Source organism: Miniopterus schreibersii, assembly GCF_964146895.1.
Source record: "Miniopterus schreibersii genome assembly, chromosome: 1".
Lineage (NCBI taxonomy): Eukaryota > Metazoa > Chordata > Mammalia > Chiroptera > Miniopteridae > Miniopterus > Miniopterus schreibersii.
In genome coordinates, this window is record NC_138101.1 from 36,340,993 (window position 1) to 36,360,200 (window position 19,208).

Genomic DNA, 19,208 nt, shown 5'->3' on the forward strand with positions numbered 1-19,208 from the left:
AGCCAGTGAAGTCTTATTAACATGAGTATACTCTTTATGAGAGAAATTATAACCTGAAGAAGTATGTCTTCAAATGTCATTTTCTGGTTTATTAGGAAAAATTAAAAAAATAAATGCCCCCTAAATTTAGACACTTTAAACGGGCAGATGTAACTAGAACAAAGAAATCACACTGACAGAATAATGTACTTATATTTGATTCATACCACAAGTCTAAAGAAATCATTGCTTGAATCGTAATTTGAGCATCAGTTTGCAACACAGTACATGTCCTCAGGCCTTCTAGGCTTGAAGATTCAATAAACTAGCCTTTATTTTCTTACTAATGGAGAAAAATTTACTAAAAAGTAAGATAAAAAAGCCAGCACTCAAAGTACATTTTGTTTAACAGAAAACATTTCACATCAAAAAAATTCCTCAAGCTAGATGCTTGTTTTTATAAGATATCAGTGTCTGTGCCAAGCTACAAAATAGGTAATTTGCTCTCACTGCATTCCAATAATGTATCAAGTGGGCTTTTATTTATTAATAAATTAGATACATACCTAGTAAGTGAAAATGTTCCCAATAATCAAATAATCTTGAGATATTTCTTTTTTTTATTAATTTTGTGTTAACATATCGTTCAAGAATAGATCATTATCAGTAAAGATTGATTATGCTAGAATTGATGTTCACCAAACAAGGCGTAACCATTTAAATAGATATAGGGGCAGTTACGAAATGGTTTATCATCTCTCCCAAAGAAATGCAACTGTTTATCATGACTAAGTGGATCTCAACAAATGCCTTTGCAGGCTTGTACATGTGATAAAGGAGGCAAGATAGAGATTTAAAAAAATAATGTGAAGTCAACAAGTCAATCTGAATCCTCATTTAAAGACAATGAATTTGATACTATTGTTGCCAAGTTTAATACCCAAATTGTCATTAATGTCTTTCTAATTGTTTTACTTTATTAAGCTTTATTCTTCGATTCTTTAATTCCTCAGTGGGAAAATAAAATCCTCTAAGGATGGAGCATGACTTAACTCCTTTGTATCCTTCAGAATGCTCAGGAGGTGCTGAACAAACACTGGGTTTTTTAATGCATGGCCATCTATTTAAGGAAAACCACATGAACAAGTCATTTTATACGCTGTGGGGGAAAAAGTTTCAGCATTCTAAGTAAACTTGCTTCAGAACCTAATAAAGGATGCATGCATATGGCTGATTTAAACCTGATTTTGCATTGTGGTTTCAGTATCACACTACATCTAAAGAGCGCACGAAGGTTTGAATCACTCCAGGCCACTGGGGATGCTTTCAGAGCTTTGTTCTCAAGCACTAGTAACAAAAGCCAACAGCACTTCAGAGGGAGGTTTTGAACAAGTTTATATTCCAAGCATATCAATTTACAACACGCATCTTTACCCAAATAAATTCACTGCATACATGCCAATGAGACGAACGACGGAGGCGTTCGAACACTGAGCTGCGCCGAGTCTGAGCTGGGCCACAGGCCGTGCGACGCTTCCACGGGAAAGGGTCAGCTGACAGGGAATCGGTTCGCAAGCAGAGCCCACACAAGAAAACTATCTCCCAGATGAGCAGTGGGAAGCTCTGAGGACTCAGATGAGAGAAAGCGGGTGGTATTAACACAGTCACCCCCAGGGGAAAACAGGCTGCCAGCAGGTATTTTATGAAGAGCTTTTGGGAAAAAGGAACACCAGGCGACCCTGATTACGGGCTGTCACCGTTTCCTCACAGAGGAGGGACAGGAAACACAAATTAGAATCTCCTGAAAGTGTAGTTCTTCTCCAAAAGTAGGCCAAACACACCCTACAGCAGAATCATTCTGTGTGTGTGTGTCAAAATATTCTTGGATATGTTGTATCGTAAATTCAGGGTGTGGAGTCCAGGAGAAGGTAATTAAGCACACTAAAGGCAGAAAATACCATGCACTGCACTTGAAGAGCACAACAATCATTACACAATTTTTTTCTAGAATGGGTTCATTCTCAGTGAGTTCTTTAGAAAAGAGTAGAATGTCTAAAAAGGGGAGATTAAGAAAGGAGGCAGGCCAGCTAAGCAGCAGACCTTAAATGATAATGTCGGACCTCAGAGTTCTGAAAAATCTGTGAATTACAGTCAGAGCTCTGTGTCTCGGTCATTAATTTTAAAAAGGAAGAAAGACCCAACATAAAAAAGTCAAATAACTTGGCAGAGAATTATTTGATGAGTTAAAAAAAAAATTAAAACATACATATCATCATTACTGCTAGTAGTGGAATTATAACACTGATTTGAGTAATAGAGAAGCCATCAAACTCATTCATTTATAATTTTTTTAAAACAAACACAGGTGCTAGGCACTGCTGTGACCCTCGGGGGAAAATTACAGAAAAACAGACAAGAGAGCACAGAGTTATAACGGCTTTTGCTCCAGGTTATGTGAGAGAGGCAAGCCCAAACTGGAGAACGGGGAAAGTTTCTCCAGGAAGTGGCAATTTAGGCGGACCTGAGGACTGAGCTATCTAGAACGATTATCTAAGAAATAGGTTTTAGGCAGAGGAAACAGCTTGTGCAATATTTACTAGTGACTCAGATGGCTCCAAGGTAAGAATCCCCTGGTTTAAATTCCTATTCCCTCACTTACTAGATTTGTGACCTTGGGCAAATCACTTCACATCTTTAAACTTCAGTTTCTTCATCCTAAAAAATGGGAATAGTAATAATATTATGTCATGAGGATATTGCTAGGATAAAATAAGAAAATGTAAATAAAGCTCTTGCATAGCAGAGTGCACACAGGGAGTGCTGGCCCTCGCTGTTCCTGCCACCGTGACCACAGCAGGCGGGCGCCAAGGAGAAGACCCGAGGTGCCTTTTCAGAACCCAGTCAGTCAGTCTCCAGCAAGGTTCTAAAGCCAGTGAACCAAACATGAAACCCGATGGCTTCTAAGATATTCCACCCCCTTTGCTATTCATTATTAAATAAACCAGTCATGAATTATGGACAAATCCATCCTATTAGAGTCTCATCCTCCAACTATGTTTTTGAAACAGCAAACAGGCCTGGGGACAAGCACAGAACTCATGCCTCGCTGAAGCCAAGTGTCAGGGTAGACGGGCAGCTTCTGTTGGCAAAATTAAAAGCTTCTGTTGGCAGCCACATAATCGGCACACTAATCTGGTGACAGCAGCAGCCGTGTGAGGCTAGCGTAGAGATATTTGCGATATGTAACTAAGTAAAACATTTGTCTCCAGATATTTTTCCTTAGAAATTAAATAATTGACCTAATTGATATCTAACCACACATGACAATGATGTAGTTAGCAAAATTTGTATTTTTCCCACATCTATATTGATGAAAATGGAAATTAAGTGTCTATTTTCTATATGTGAAGTGTTTTCCTCCTTTCTGCTCCTACTTTGATGCTGCTGTTCTCTTGCTTCTTTATGTTATTGCTCCAGATATTTCATCAAAATTAGAACTTTAATGCTAATACACAACTTAGAGTTCTAAGAAATCACTGAAAATAGAATCATGCTTTACTCCTTCAAGTTGGAAGCAGTCACTTTTGTTACCTGTTATTTTTTGTTTTTTAATGTTTTTCCTCTCTCCAACTGACTTCACCAGTGGGTCTGTCTATATAATACTCATAAAGTCTAAGACCTATTAATCACATAGTTTCTTTCATGGATTCACATTATTTGGAATATTATTAAAAAGTTTCTTAACTACTACTATAGTAAGATTTAATACCTAATTAAATGCTAATCATTACACTGATTGTTTCACCAACATTAACTCGTTTAATCCTCACAACCACCCTACATCATAGATACTATTTTTTTCTCAATTTTACAAATGGGAAAATTAAGATTTTGGGGAGGTTTAAGTAACTTACCCATGTCACAAAGTGATGGAACCAGAAAGTCTGGCTCCACAGTCTAGACCTTTAACCAACATACTAATCTAGATCTCTGTCACTGGGTTGAGTTCATATGTAAAGTATAGTGTATGTATGATAATTTTATAAAGTATAGTGTATGTATGATAATTTTAAGCATTGCATGAGATGGCCAAAAGCACCATGGGTGAATCTATAAAATGTTTTGATTATGGTAAAAAAAATTAGTTCACATAGAAGATATTTAATGTAACCATTAAATTTAAAACATATGCATTCAATATTAAATAAATTTTATAAGAATAGTTGTAAATAAAAACAAACAATTAACATATAAAACAGTTGCTCTTTAGTGTAGGGAATGGCAAATGGATTTGGGATAGAATTGGTACATAAAAAAAATATATAAACTAGATGAGTGCCTCGCATGATTCAAAGATGGTATTAACGTATTATGAGTTGAAGAATATTATTAATTCAACCCTCAACTGCAAATACAAAAATTAATAGAATAAAAAAAAGAATGGAGGAAAGAAGGAAGGAAGGAAGGAAGGGAGGGAGGGAGGGAGGGAGGGAGGGAGGGAGGGAGGGAGGGAGGGAGGGAGGGAGGGAGGGAGGGAGGAGGAGAAAAGAAGAAAAAAAGAGAGGAAAGGAGGGAACGGGGAGCAGATAAGATGAACAAATTTCAATTATTTTAAAAATAAGACTCTTCCAAAATATTAGAGCCTGGCCAGCCGTGGCTCAGCGGTTGAGCGTCGACTTAGGATCCAGGCGATCGGGGTTCGATTCCGGGTCAGGGCACATGCCTGGGTTGCGGGTTCGATCAATGACTCTCTCATCATTGATGTTTCTCTCTCTCTCCCTCTCCTTTCCTCTCTCTGAAATCAATAAAGATATATTAAAAAGAAAACACACAACAAAATATTAGAGATAATGTTTAAAAATTATACGTAGAAATTTTCATTCAAAATCTAACAAATTCATTGGCATATGTCTGCATTTGAATGTCACTTTATATATTTATAAAACTCAAGTGATGAACCTTTTCTAGCCAAGAGAGAAATCAGAACTTGAAAACCTCCAGGTTTCTTTTCTGCTAGGACAAAGGCACTGGGCTTGGGATTCACCAAATGACTTGTCCAGGCAAGATACGGTTTCAAATAGGCAACTTAAAAAATAAGATCTTGTGAAGGTCTCAGGTTTTGCTTTCTTCTGGTGAAGATGGCAGCAAAACATGAAAATTTTTCAGGGTCTTCAAGTTTGAGATTCCGAAGTAGCAATGCTACTAGTGGCAGTAGCTATTGTAATAAAGTCAAGTCCCTGCCATTTATTGTTCGGCAGCTGCTAGAGCAATGTTCCACTTCATCAGGCCAGATCTGTGGTTGACTCTTGGGCATTTCTCCTGGAAACTTAGCTTCTAATCTTTTAATCTATTCTTCTCAATGACTGTATGAGCCACTATTGAAGGCCTTTTCCATGTGAAGTAGGCAGAGTAGATTTTGTTTGCAACTAAGAAAACAGACAATACAAAAAAAAAAAAAGTTTCCACAGAGAAGTGTTGTAGGTAAGTCTTTTAAAGGAATGGGAACACTGCACCAGTGATTTGACTAGCTGTGATTCCCTGTGGCAAGGTTCTATTCAGTGTTAAATGATGGTGACCTAACAGTAGTTAGCAGAGAGTGGCATACGTCTCATCACCTGTGGTCACCTCAAATAAACTGATTCTTGAGGATAATATCTTTGGTTACCAAATTCCACTTGTTTACCAAATTCCACTTGTTTTAAACTATAAACACACAAGAAATACTAGAAATATGGGAAGGATTGGCTGTGTCTAACTGCACTACAGAATTTAAAGAAATAAGCAGTATCAAGTTTGAATTCTCAGCTCAAGTCATATTGAGATGATCAGGCCCCATTCCAGAAATATCTCACATGCTCTCACACTGGAAAGAATGACAGAGCCAGGCATCACAATCCAAGTCTTTTTCCACAGAATTCCTGAATTACAAAGATGTGTGAATTTACTGCTTTGTCTTCTAAGAAGATGAGGTCATGTATTGGAAAAAAGTGAACTCCTGAGCATTGGGATGTGGGTATGTATGAGAATTCAAAATACTCTCAACTTCTAAAATGTACTGAGTCTCTCTCGCTATAGGATTCAGTTATCCCATAACTGAATGAGGAAGCTGGTCCTCTGTGTTGTCAATACCAAGTTTACACCTTATCAAAGACCATTAACTGATGGAAGCAATTTTCTTCCTGCCCAAACCTATTGCTCCATCTGAACTCAAGATCCCAACAGACACTTATCTGATCACTACTGGGGACAAGAAGTTTCTTTAACATGAGACTCACAAAATTCTATAACTTAAATTTGCAGAAGCACTAGAAATAAGTATGAAAATGGATTTTATGCATTCCTTACATAAGGGCGAGAAACAGTTTAATTCAAGCCGGTATAAACTGATGATTAGAGATTCTAGATCCAATGTGCTTCTCTAGGTAGCTGGCACAGGTGCTAAATGCTTCTTCTATTATTTGACCAAAATCTGAACTGAAGGGTCACCTTAGATGAATAAAGTTCAGGTAATTCTTTATTGTAAAAGAAGACATTAAATGACCTACTGAAATAGAAATGTTAAATTAGATTTATTTTTAAAGATTTATGAAACTACCCACTAGTGACATCTTTTTTTTTTAGACTTTTTTTTTTATTGGGGTGACAATGGTGAATAAAATTACACAGGTTTCAGGTGTACAACTCTACAGTACACCATCCATATATTGTATTGTGTGTTTACCAGTCCAAGTCAAGTCTCCTTCCATCACTAAAAACGTCTTGAAAAGGGGCCCAGAAGATACTTTCTTCACCATAATGATGAGAAATAAATTGATGAGGATAGTGCTACACCTATATTTTTATATATTTCTATTTTTTTTTCTGTTTTCTGAACTTGAGAACACAGAGGTTGAAGCTATGGTAAAACAATTTCTTGATTTCTTTAGGGTTCAGGTGAGGCAGAGGCCAAGCAGTAACACTTTATCACTGAAAAGAAGGGGGAATGGATTTCAAAATAGACAACAGAATTTGAATAGTAAAAAGTATAATACTCTGGCATTCAGAGACCAAAGTAATGGGACAACTGATTTGTACCACCAATGACATCAAGGTATGAAGCATACAAATCAACATTCAGTGATCTAGTTACGGTCTCTCACCAATTCCCATACCTGAGTTAATTTACTTACCCTGTATCTTCTTAAATGAAAAGAAAGGTGGCTACCCTTGAAGAAGGACTGTGCCATAGCATCAGATGTTAATACTGTACATCTTCCTTTTAACTTTTCTAAAAAGTTATCTCCAGACATTTTTAAATACAGTGTGTATATTTCAGAGATTACTGAGCACTGCCTCTGAGCTAACACTAATCCCTGTGGATCCAAATACTACTAAGAAACAGTGATCTGGGTGGAAGCTGCGGGGTCATATGATGAGTGGGTTTTTTTCCTGAGCCCATATCACAGTTAGCATAGTGATGCCTCCATTCTATCATTTCATTAATTCATCAGATCTTTGTTGCATATTTGGAAGATACCCTGCAACTGGAAGAAATAACTTTGTCTCTGAGGCCCAGGAAGTAAAAGCTGTAAAACTATAGTAATGGGCAAACTAAAGCGTATTCCTACTGCCAAACGAGTAAACACCAATCTTTATTTTCTCCTTGGTGAAATGCAGCAGTTAGTGCCACCATACAAAATATGGAAGAACAAACAGTGAGGGTTAGAAACGCACGTCGATTGAAATGACCTGTTTGGCATGTGTAGAAGCCAAAAGAATCTTTGCAAACAAGGACACATTTAATCAGGTGGTAATTGCAAGCATGGCCAGTATGGTTTGTCCAGTGAAGAAAGTCAACAAATATCCTTGCAATAGTTATTACAGAAACGATCTAACAAGAGGCAATTAACTTTTCTTAACTATCTGTATAAACAGAGACCACCAGAAAATGTCTGCTGCCCTCTTGGCAGCAACAATGCTGTTCTTTCACTCTCTTGTTTCAGCATTCTCTTAAATTTCCAGCTCTACAGCCTAATTTAGTCTTCAGGAACCCTGACCATCTCAGCATCTTATCAGACAGCACGCTGGTCGACTGCATGAATGGCATCAAACTGAAAGTACCTGATGAAGTCGTAGTATCATGTCCCCCAGACACCTTTGCAAGAACTAAGAAATAAAACCCATCAAAATAGAGAGAACACCTGCATTAGTGATAGTTCTGATAGTCTGGGAAAGGTTGGGGCATTCCCTCTAAAGTGTGTGATCCCCTCTGAGGAAAGAGTCCAAGAGTCTAAGACTAATTCAAAACAATTAAAATGTGGTCTATTATAGCTCAGAATTAAGATTCTATACCTTTGCATATTAAAGTATTAGTGATTCTGGTTTTCTGTTTAGAATGAACTTTTTTTTCTTGGGATAATATATACATTTGTGTATATTAAACTTTAGCTTGATACAGTATGCCTAGCGCAAAATTATCTTAAAATTTTAAAAAATGTATTCACAGAAGAATATAATAAATGCACACTATTGTGTGAGCAGATAAAAGTTTAAAGTATTTGCATTTTATGGAATTTTTAATTTTAATGCTATGTATTGAAATATCACTATCCATGTATCTATCTAAATCCATCTATACATCTATTTAGATATATATTATAGATACCCTATAAAAGAATATAACATTCTATAAGTGTTGTCATATAAATAACATATATATATTTTTACAAAGAAATATGACCATATGTAAGTCAATTTTTAGAAAGAATGCATTAAAAAAGAAAGAGAAACTTACTAGAAAGCTGGAGGAACTCAACAAATTTTTATTATTTTTCTCAGTTTAAGAGTTTAATAATGCATGGTTTGCATATCCATCATTTTATCCACTTTGCAGTTTGACTCTTTGTTGAGTTTTTTACATAATTAATGCATTCACATTTAATAATTTTCCTATCATTGTCCCTTTCCCCATAGACAGTATTTCTTTACCTTTATATAAATTACTTTTACTTGCTTTTTTCTCTGTAAATGTGTTTATTTTTCCTGACTATGAAAATTCTTACAACAATTTTATAATTCTTTCCTGTCAACCTCAGTTCTGTTTGCTACATTTTACAAGGAACAATAATTCCAACTAATTCTAGTATTTAGTTTTCCTTAAAACTTTGTTTTTTGACTTGACTATTAAGTTATATGTAAAAAAAGTGACATTTAAATTTGGACAACTTCTCTCAAAAGCAAGATGCTAGACTCCATAATGATAGGGAAATGTTTTAAATACTGTATAAACATCCATAAATTAATTAAAACCAGCAAAAAAACCAACATTATTTCTTTTTATAGACTGATCAGCCAAGGTTATCTGATTAATTTCAGTTCCTAGCTTAATGCAAGATTTTCATCTTAAAAAAATTACTATTTCACTTATATGGAAATCTAAAGAACAAAATAAACAAACAAAATAGAACAGACTTGTAGATACAGAGAACAGACTGACAGCTGTCAGAGAGAAGGGAGGGATGGGGGACAGGTGAAAAAGGTGAAGGGATTGAGAAATAAAAATTGGTAGTTACAGAACAGTCACAGAGAAGCAGATTACAGCAGAGGAATGGAGTCAATAATACCATGATAACTGTGCAGGGGACCAGTGAATACTTGAAACAACGGGGTGACCACTATGTAAAACGCATGATTTTCTAACCACTTTGTTGTACATCTGAAACTAACACAGAATAATACTGAATGTAAACTGTAACTGAAAAAATTTAAAAAGTAAAAAATAAAATAAACAATGAAAAACTTCAAAGTACAAATAAGTACTATTTTTTCTTATATTTTCTGAATATAATTTCAAATCTGAACAGTTCACACATGGATTGATGTCACCAAAAATAAATTAATTAGAAAATGCCAGGGCAAATTACAAACTTGAGACAAATCAATTAAGAAAAAAATGCATATATCAAAAATATAATCCTGATAGGGGATCGAAACTGAAGTGAAAATCTGCTGAAACAAGTTTTATTCAAAATGCACATATGGTACAGATAACTTTCTTCAATTTAATGCTTTAAAATATTCAGGCATTGCCCAGTCAGTGTGGCTCAGTGGTTGAGCATCTACCTCTGAACCAGGAGGTGATAGTTGGATTCCTGCTTGGGGCACATGCCCAGATTGCAGGCTTGATCCCCAGTAGGGGGCGTGCAGGAGGCAGCTGATCAATGACTCTCATCATTGACGTTTCTATCTCTTTCCCTCTCTCTTCATCTCTCTGAAATCAATGAAACATATTTTAAAAATATTCAGGCTTTAAAAACTAATTACCACAGCCCACTTTGTATAATGTTGGTACTTGATAAATCCCAAGTCTAGGTAATATTAAATCTAAGACTTTTTAGGAGCTACTTGAAGTCACAATTTTTGTGGAAATTGACACTTAGTTGGTTTAGAATGTCAGATACTAAGGAATATCCCTTCACTGTATTTAGATTTTTTCTGGTAGGTTTATAAAGATTTTAGAGCATATGTACCCTGAGAATTTGGAAAAAAGCACAAGTCAACAAAATTTTTCTCTGAATACTTAATTTTTTTTTTTTTACATGATAACCATGCCTTGAACAGCTGGACAAAAATTATCCTTTCTTGGTATTTAAGGTATTTATAGTCCAAAAAAATACACTTTACAGTTTGAACAGGCCAGCAAGTGGAAAAAAAAACTAGAGCAAATACTTATTAAGCTCATCATTTAAAAAATAAACAGTCATTTCCTACAATTAGTTCATCAGAGAAATATCTTTCTATCTTTCAAAGAAGTTAAGGGTATTCAAGCTAGAGAAGGTTCTCCCAAAGGAGTACAGCACTTAGTGATTGTTCAATATGCTTTCAATATGCTAATGAAAGACTCACAGAAGAGCCAAGTCAGGTTGAACGATGTTGCACAAGAAGCCTGAACTCACACGTTTAAAGCCAGTACTTTTCTGATGTGGGAAGACGGTTTACATTTACTGAACACATGTGACATTTAGTTACTGTGATGAAAAATCGACATATACTAGTATTGCTGACAGCTGAGTCTATACTGAAGGAAAACTTAATTTTCACTATTCCTATCCAGCTCTTTAGCTCCCTTTTTTTACTTCCACCTTAAGTTAAAGAGTAAACAGAGAAAAATAAAATTCACTGAGAAATGTAGCATACATGTGTGCAATGTTTTCTCTCACAGAATTAAAAAATTCTGTGAAATGTATTCAATGTTGATCAAACATCTACACTGTTCAGATTGATTCTTAGTGAACTGCTTAAGTATCTTCACATTGTCTGGATTCTCTATACTATTTCCTTCAGTTTTATCAATCAGAAGTAACTATGAAGTCAAGTGCGTACATTTTCTTATTCTTAATGATAGCCACTTGATTGACTTGATATATCCAACAATTCAAATTATTTTGGCCAAGCGTTGATTAGCATCAGCACTCTCTTGTCAACTCAGTCATTCTACAAACCACAGTCTTGTACTAAGACTATTACAAGACTAAGGATGATTCCGTTCAAACCTATCCTATTTCACTGAGTACTCCTGGCAGGGATGTCCACACAGACAAAAGTCCACCTGAGGTACTAACAGAGTGACAAGCTTATGCCCTTCAGCTGAGAGTGGTAGCCAGGGAAGACAGGGACGCTACATACAAGGGGTTGGCTTTTAATGCCTCCCACCCCTAGATAACCACTGCTGGTAAAAACGTGTCATAAACTCTACAGGCTTTGAATAATTATTGTCGGCTAATAAGCTGAACTATTTATTCAGCCACAGTTTATCTTTGGTTCTTACTTTACCAGAAAATAAGCTTTCTGTGTTGATTTGCTTAAAAGAATATTTGAGGGGAAAATATAGAAAAATTAGTATCTCAAGCAGAACTGTATTCATTTCTCCCTAATAATTACTACCTAATAATTCCAAGATCTTCATATGGAAGATAGATGTGTTTTCATGTGGTTGTACACAGTTCGTAGTTATTCTAATTTTGATAAATGGATTATAAAAAATTCATTTCATGCACTTATTATAGTAATAGAAAGAATAAGAAAAGACTTTTTCAATCTGCAAATAAAACTCAGCTGTGGTGCCAAACAAATGAACAAATAAGCAAATGAACTGGGCCTGATTATATGTTAAAATAGTAAATTTTTAAAAAGTTGAAGTAAACAAAAATGACCAAAAAATGTAGATTGAACTATAACAGCACTAAGTGGATTTAAGTCAAAATGTATTTTTAATGAAAATTCAATTAAAAAATTTTTTTTTTGGTCCATGAATGTGTCTGCTCAGAAAGCCTCAGCCTTTATTTGTTTAAACTATACAAAGCATCTTAGATGCATTCTACTTCAAGTCCTACCCCTCTGGCTCGTGAGACGTTCTCACGGGGCTCGGGCAACGGGCCCGCCGCCTGAGATCACTGACCGAGCCCGTCTACGGTGTGTTATTTGCTTGGACATCACACTTACCTGCTTGGTTTGTGGTTACATTTACAGACACATACTGCCGGGCTCCTGGGCTCAAGTCGGACACTCCGTTCACTGCCTCAATCTCAAAGGTATAGTTTGTGTGAGCGAGCAGGTCCACCATCATGACAGAGGTGTTTTTCAGGCCGATCTGCCGGGGGAGGTACCTGACATGACCTCCACACTCGTCACACACACCTGCATGGGAGTGGCACTTCTTGCATGCAATATAATACGACACATCTTTCCTTCCACCAGCGTCAGCAGGGGGAATCCATTCCAGAAAGACACTAGTTTCATTAACATTCGAGATGGCATTCCGAGGAGCTGAAGGGGGTCCTGGTTTGCAAAGTAAAGTGAGAAAAACAGATTTTAAGACAGGCATCTTTACTACACAAATCCCTGGTCTGAAGGAGAGAAAAAATAGATTTGCAATTCGTCTCTTAAGTAGGGAGAATCAGAGTCGTCATTTGAAATGATCTTGGAAAAATCTTGTTACAGTTTTGTAGGGACAACGCTGGAATGTATAATCTATACAAATGACTTATCTTGGAATTGTTGCAACAACAGTTCAATTGAAGCAGATATTTTGCTTCGTGTATGTGTAAATAATTATGGAGTAAAAACTGTATTTGCAAAAATAGTGTGAGATAAAATTATATATTTAAAAAGGGCAAGTCCTTTACCAAATACAAGGAAAAATCTTCATTAGGGAGTGAACTAATTACTTCCTCATTATTAACTGTCCCTAAAACCTAGGAAGTAAACATGAAGGCTTACTGAACACTGAGCACAGGTAAAAACTATTTTTCAATGTGGTTCTTGAAGACAAATTCTGCAGTAAGTAAAAAATAGCCTTAGCTTACCTCGAAATAGATTGCCTATCTACTCATAATTCAACAACAGAATTCGAAACCTTCCTTCATACATCAAGAAAACACTAGAATTTAAGTAGTTGGTCAACATTACAATATGTAATATTTTTCAAAAACGTTTGATATTGTTTTAAGATGGTGCCTTTCCGCAAATTATGAATTTTACTTAATTGGGAAACTAAAATTTATTTTAAAAATAATTCAAAAACACTACAATGGGAAAATAAAAGTATTCTGATCTTGAGGGATTAGCAGAAAAAATTTATCAATTCATAATAAATAGCATATATTTGTATATTTCTTTACATACTTCTGAAACTAATAATTAGCACACTAAACAGAACTAAAATTGATTACATATAATTACAGTAACTGTACCCCTCTGGTGGGAGATGTTGATAATGGGGGAGGCTACACATCTGTGTGGACAGGGACCATATGGTAAATCTTTGAATCCTTCTGAATTTTGCTGTGAAGCTAAAATTGGTCTAAAATTTTTTTAAAATGTCCTAAAAAATCGACTGCATAACGTCTAACATTAGAGTCGATTTTTAAATACTTAGAGTTAAAACTTCAGTCAGCTATTAATGTTATGTAATCAGATGTTCTCAAAAATAAAATAAATTTATATTTGTTTCAGACTTAATTAGTAAAGATTTTCTGACGGGATAAAATAGACTATGGTGGTAGTTGAATGGTTCATAAGCAAAAATTAAGCCAATTTAAGATGACATAGCTTAGTTATATTAATATGCATTGTCTGTTCTAAATATAGGGGTTAATATTAATTTCTACCTAAAATTTATAAAGCCATTACTGCTGAGTTATAGGAAAGCTACCTGCCATTTACAAAATATTATTTAAATTAAAGCACTTCATAAACAAAGAGTTGCCGTTTTTGACAAAACAGTCTCCACCCTGACTACATTTGTGGTTAAATCCTGTGAATTTTTCCATAGTACAACCTCACACACTTCAATATAGAATAGTCACTTTTAAATTGAAACAATTACTTAAAATGGACTACAAGTACATTACTATTACTATAACTTTTACATTATTTAATATTAAGTGGAAAGTTATGGAGAAAATGTAATTTGAGTTCAAATGTTACAGGTTTCCTTCTAAGAAAATGGTAAAAAATACCTGAAATATGTCTAGTTCAGGAAGATACCAAACTTCTGGGATTTTTCCTGCCAATTAAAATATACTCACATGTAACACCTTTTCTATAAATCTGTAAAAATGCAGCTGTCTGACTCTTCTTTTTCTTCAGACTCTGCTACTAACAGCCCCTCAATATTGTGGTGGGGGCACATACGGAACTCAAATTTAAAGTCAAAATGAAACTCAAATTTAAGTGAAGTCCTAAAATAGAAGTAAAAAGCAGAAGCTCAGACAGACTCACACCTAAAAAATAATGTAGTGAGTCCAGCCAGTGTGGTTCAGCAGTTGAGCATCACCCTAGGATCCAGGAGTTAGTGGTTCGATTCCCGGTCAGGGCACATGCCTGGGTTGTGGGCTAATCCCTAGAAGGGGGCATGTAGGAGGCAGCCGATCAATGACTCTCTCTCATCATTGATGTTTCTATCTCTCTCTCCCTCTCCCTTCCTCTCTCTGAAATCAATAAAAATATATTTAAAAAAATAATAATGTAGTGAAATTCCACTGCCAGTTTATATGTGATGTATGAACCAAAGTAGAACTGTGAGAAGTACCCTTGATTTAAGAAGTTTCATTAGAATCTTTATTTTTGTTGGATTTTTCTTTTCCTATAGGTTTATAACATTTTGCTTTCCAGATTATATATATACCAAAAAATATTAAAAAGAGTTGGAACCACAAATTTAACACCAAAATGCCAAAGGGAAAGCAAAATTCAAGATTGTCACCTGAGTGTCAATCAAGCCATCTGTTCAACGGGATCATATGCAGTGTTTGTAGTGGTTTGAATGTAACTAAAAAGAGAACACACACTCTCACAGATTCTACATTAGAAAGACTGTCTACACAAGTCCCAATAGTCTTTTTGAGAAATACATACAAATTAGTGTTGTTCTGAGACAGTGTTAGAAATCCCTACACCTGGAGACAGAAAATATGAAGCCTCAGGTACTAAAAGAGTGCTAAGAAGCTCTTGCCACCAGAGCACAGGCCCTCTCCATTCCCAGACTTGGCAGATTTACAGAAAGGGAGGCTCACTTTTATGCTAAGAAAGAGAAGGATCATGGCTGGACCACTTAAAGAAAATAATGACCAGAAAATTAATGATTTATGAAGCTATTTCAAGACATGGTTTTCTCTCCCTAATTTACCCTTGTATTGTCTACCCAACATTTCCCCCACTATTTGGGCTTTCTTTTGCTCTGAATAATCAAAATAATCTCCACTGCAACCAAAATGCTTCACATTCAATCACCTCCTTTATTCAAATGTAGTCTCCCAAAAGTATATATGATAATGTCATTTACTAATTTGAAGAGGACTCATTTATAATTAGAAATTGCTTAACCCACGAAATTATCAGTCTTGTGATAAAAAAATAAACTTTAGCAATGTAAAGCTAATATCAACAATTTGAGGAATTATGAAAATATGTTTCACTGACACTGAAATTCAGACACTGAAATTCAGATAAAACTTCAGTTTGGGATTATTTAATTAAAGGTACTGTATGTCTCTTTATATTTAATACTAATTAAACTATATTTCAAAAATCTGTCATTACCTTTGAGAGCAATTATAACTTGATGGAATCTAAAAGAGTAAAACAAGGCAGGTCGTGAAAATGGACTCTTATGGGCAGAGGGGACCCACTTTTCTTCTCTTTCATGTTTTGATTTGGAAACTATGAAAATATTGTCATGAAGCAAACAAATATATAAATTTGCTTCCTTCCCAGAAATATACAGAACACTAGAAAAACAAAACCACCAAAACCATTAATGGATGTGAATGCATCCATGGCAAATATTGGAATTAGGTGTTTAATATTCATCACTCTAATTATATGGTTATCTGATCATATAACTAATAATAGTTAAAGACACTCATAAGAAACACGGCAACTGCCTGAAGATGCTAGCTAAATAACTGGTTTTATGTTTCACACTTAAAACAGACTTGCGAACCCCCAGTTGTCCACGCTCCTGTAATGTTTCCTGTCTTCTGTTGTAAATGACCTTCGCACTGGCAGCTTAGTGGCTCCAGTTAGAACAAACGGTGAAGTGCCACTGACCGCATGGTTATGTGATTAGAAAGCTGGCCTGAAAGAAGAGGAAAACTGGCCACGAACAGGGAAATGGACTGTCAAGGCGGCTGCCGCTAGAAGACCTCACAAAAGAAAGGGAAAAATCCTATGTCCGTGTCATAGATGTTGACACTGAAATTGGGGAAAATAGATGCTTCTCACAGTGAATGATGACAGCGCGTCAGATTTTTCAGTGCTTACTCGAGAAGACTGCAATGCGGTGAAACTACACTGGAAGATTAAACATTAGGCCTGTTGAAGGGAAATGGTGATAGAACGGAACAGGCTCCACCACGTTCTTTCATCAAGCTGGTGAAAGTCAGCATCACCAAATACCCGTGGGTTTCCTTACTTGTGCATGCCATTGTGGGTGGATCAGACTCCCTCCTGAAATAATCCTTTTCACAGACACAAGAGGTTGAAGCTTCCTCATGGGTGTAACTGTGAGGTGGACATTTGCTGCAGCTCTGGCTGTGAGGTGAGGCTTTGAAGAACCCAGGTCTGCACACTGTCAAAAGAAATAAGAGACTAAGCTTTTCCCTGGAACAGATGCAGGGTTTGTTTTGTGAGTAATGTCATTATTTTGACTAGTAGACACAGATTACAGATAACACAAGCTTTGCATTAATTTCAATTTTTTTCATAAGCTTCTGAATCATAAAAACCAGGCTATTCATTCAGATAATCAAATGTGTACTTTAGGTTTTTAAATTAAATGTGTTTGAAACGTTACATACATTTAGTAACTTTTTATGCTACAGGAGCTTACAAGAAATTATATAACAGGTAGTAAATACTTATTTGTATTTAAAACGGAAGCAGCGCTTTGAATATAATTTTCGTTTCCTCTATTAATACATCTTATGTCGAAGAAATGCAAATTTGCCACTATGCTCATAAAATGGTCTGATGCACGGTAGGTGCTCAAAATTTTGTTATTAAATTAATTAATTAATTAGTAGGTGCTAAAGACTTTAAAATTCTGTTAGATTGGGGATGATGCATGAATGAGCTGGTGCATTATTCACATTATGCTGATTTCTGGAGGAGTTAGATTTTAGGCATTTGTTTTACCTTTTACTCCATTGTAGATTTTGTTTTTCAATTCAACAGGCATCTATTCTAATATTGCTCATACTTATACATATTATAATGATCCATAAAAGGTAGAAAGTGTGTCTTATTTTATTTTGCATTCACAATACTTATCACAGTGTTTGCCCACAGTAGGTGTTCCTAAGTTGTTATAGAATGCACAAGTAAATTAATGGCATGGCATAAAGACTGTAATTGAACTATTTAGAATCACAGGAAGAAAATGTTCCCTGATATTTTTGTTAAGATTTCTAGGTTGGTGCTCAGGTAAGTAAGTGCTAAAGAAGTAAATCTTTTTATTCTGTTCATTCCCTAAACTTTTGTGTCTCTTTTTCTTCTCAGTGGCTAATAAAGTCAAACTTCAATATTCCAATTGCCCAGCATGAGCAATTTGAAGACCAATAGAAGCCAAGCTGACGGCTTGATTCCTTTTAGGGCTTAGTTTACATAAAGCTAATAACCATCTATGTTTTTTTCTATTTTTAAAATTCACCGTATATATATTTAAGAACATTTATTCATGAATCAATAACCATTTGCTAACACCCAAAGGCCAACTTGTATTTCAATGACAGTTTTTGATAGACATAACGAATGAGGGGTAAGGTTCCCATGCCGTAAGTGATCTGGGATTTTAGTAATCCATGCTAAGGTGTTCTTCCATCACCACGAGTAATCAGGCCCTGACAAAAATGAGAAGGTACCTTTTCAATAGATCTAATTATAGCGATAATAACGCCTTAATGCTCTTATGATTTCAGAGAGAATGTGAAGGTATTTGAAAGATAAGAGCTTTTTGATAGTATTAAGGGCATTCTTGTAGTTAAGTGATTAGGAGAAGATTTAAAATATTATTTTTCTTATAATAGGATTGTTGTAGCAGCCAGTACCATCCTTAGGTAAGTTATCCAATTTTCTTCTTTTATCCTTTTATCCCCACTTTAAACACTTTTTTGCTTTCAAAGACATGAAGTGCCAATCCACTTATTCTACGTAGTTGAAATTCAGTTATCATTCATAAAACAAAAGTCGTATCTTCTCTTTTTAATGAGTGCCTTTTAACTTAAAACTTTATATGATATCGTGTATAAAACTGCTGTTCAACTTTGGAAATAGGAAATAGTATAAACGTAAGTAAAAAGTTGATCAATGTATCTTTCTGTTCAACAGTCTAACAAAATTCTCTCAGCAGGTGTGCTAGGCCAGAAAAGGTGCTTGGTACTGGGTTACAGAGGTAAACAAGACAGCAATGCCCTGCCTTTATTAGTCCTAAAGGTATTTCATAAATAATTACAAATATGATGATGCTAGGAAAGAGAGCTATGGCAGTGAGCTTCAACATCTAATTTAGGCTGGAATGCCAAAGAAGACTTTTCTAAGGAAGCTGAATCTCTGCTGAGTTATAAAAGATTAGTATCCAACTTGAATAGGACCAAAAAAGGCGCAGAATAAATGGGCAGATGGAGGAAGCTAAAGAACTGATCAGACAGATAGCAGTAAGAAAGTGGCAGAGATTCAGTCAGAGAGGAAAG

At 35.5% G+C, this 19,208-nt stretch overlaps 1 protein-coding gene across 8 annotated transcripts in view; it reads right to left on the reverse strand.

The window, feature by feature from the left end:
* The window catches only part of EPHA5 (EPH receptor A5), a 292,548-nt gene that overhangs the window by 128,637 nt on the left and 144,703 nt on the right, over nt 1-19,208 (reverse strand). For 4 of the 8 annotated variants that reach the window (XM_081130799.1, XM_081130797.1, XM_081130796.1 and 1 more), the window contains exons 4-5: nt 16,934-17,089; nt 12,460-12,795 (exon numbers count right to left, since the gene is read on the reverse strand). The exons of the other annotated variants lie outside the window; for them this stretch is intronic. In XM_081130799.1, the coding sequence (XP_080986925.1) occupies nt 12,460-12,795; nt 16,934-17,089 (492 nt within the window). The remainder of the gene's footprint in view (nt 1-12,459; nt 12,796-16,933; nt 17,090-19,208) is intronic. 8 annotated transcript variants of the gene reach the window in all.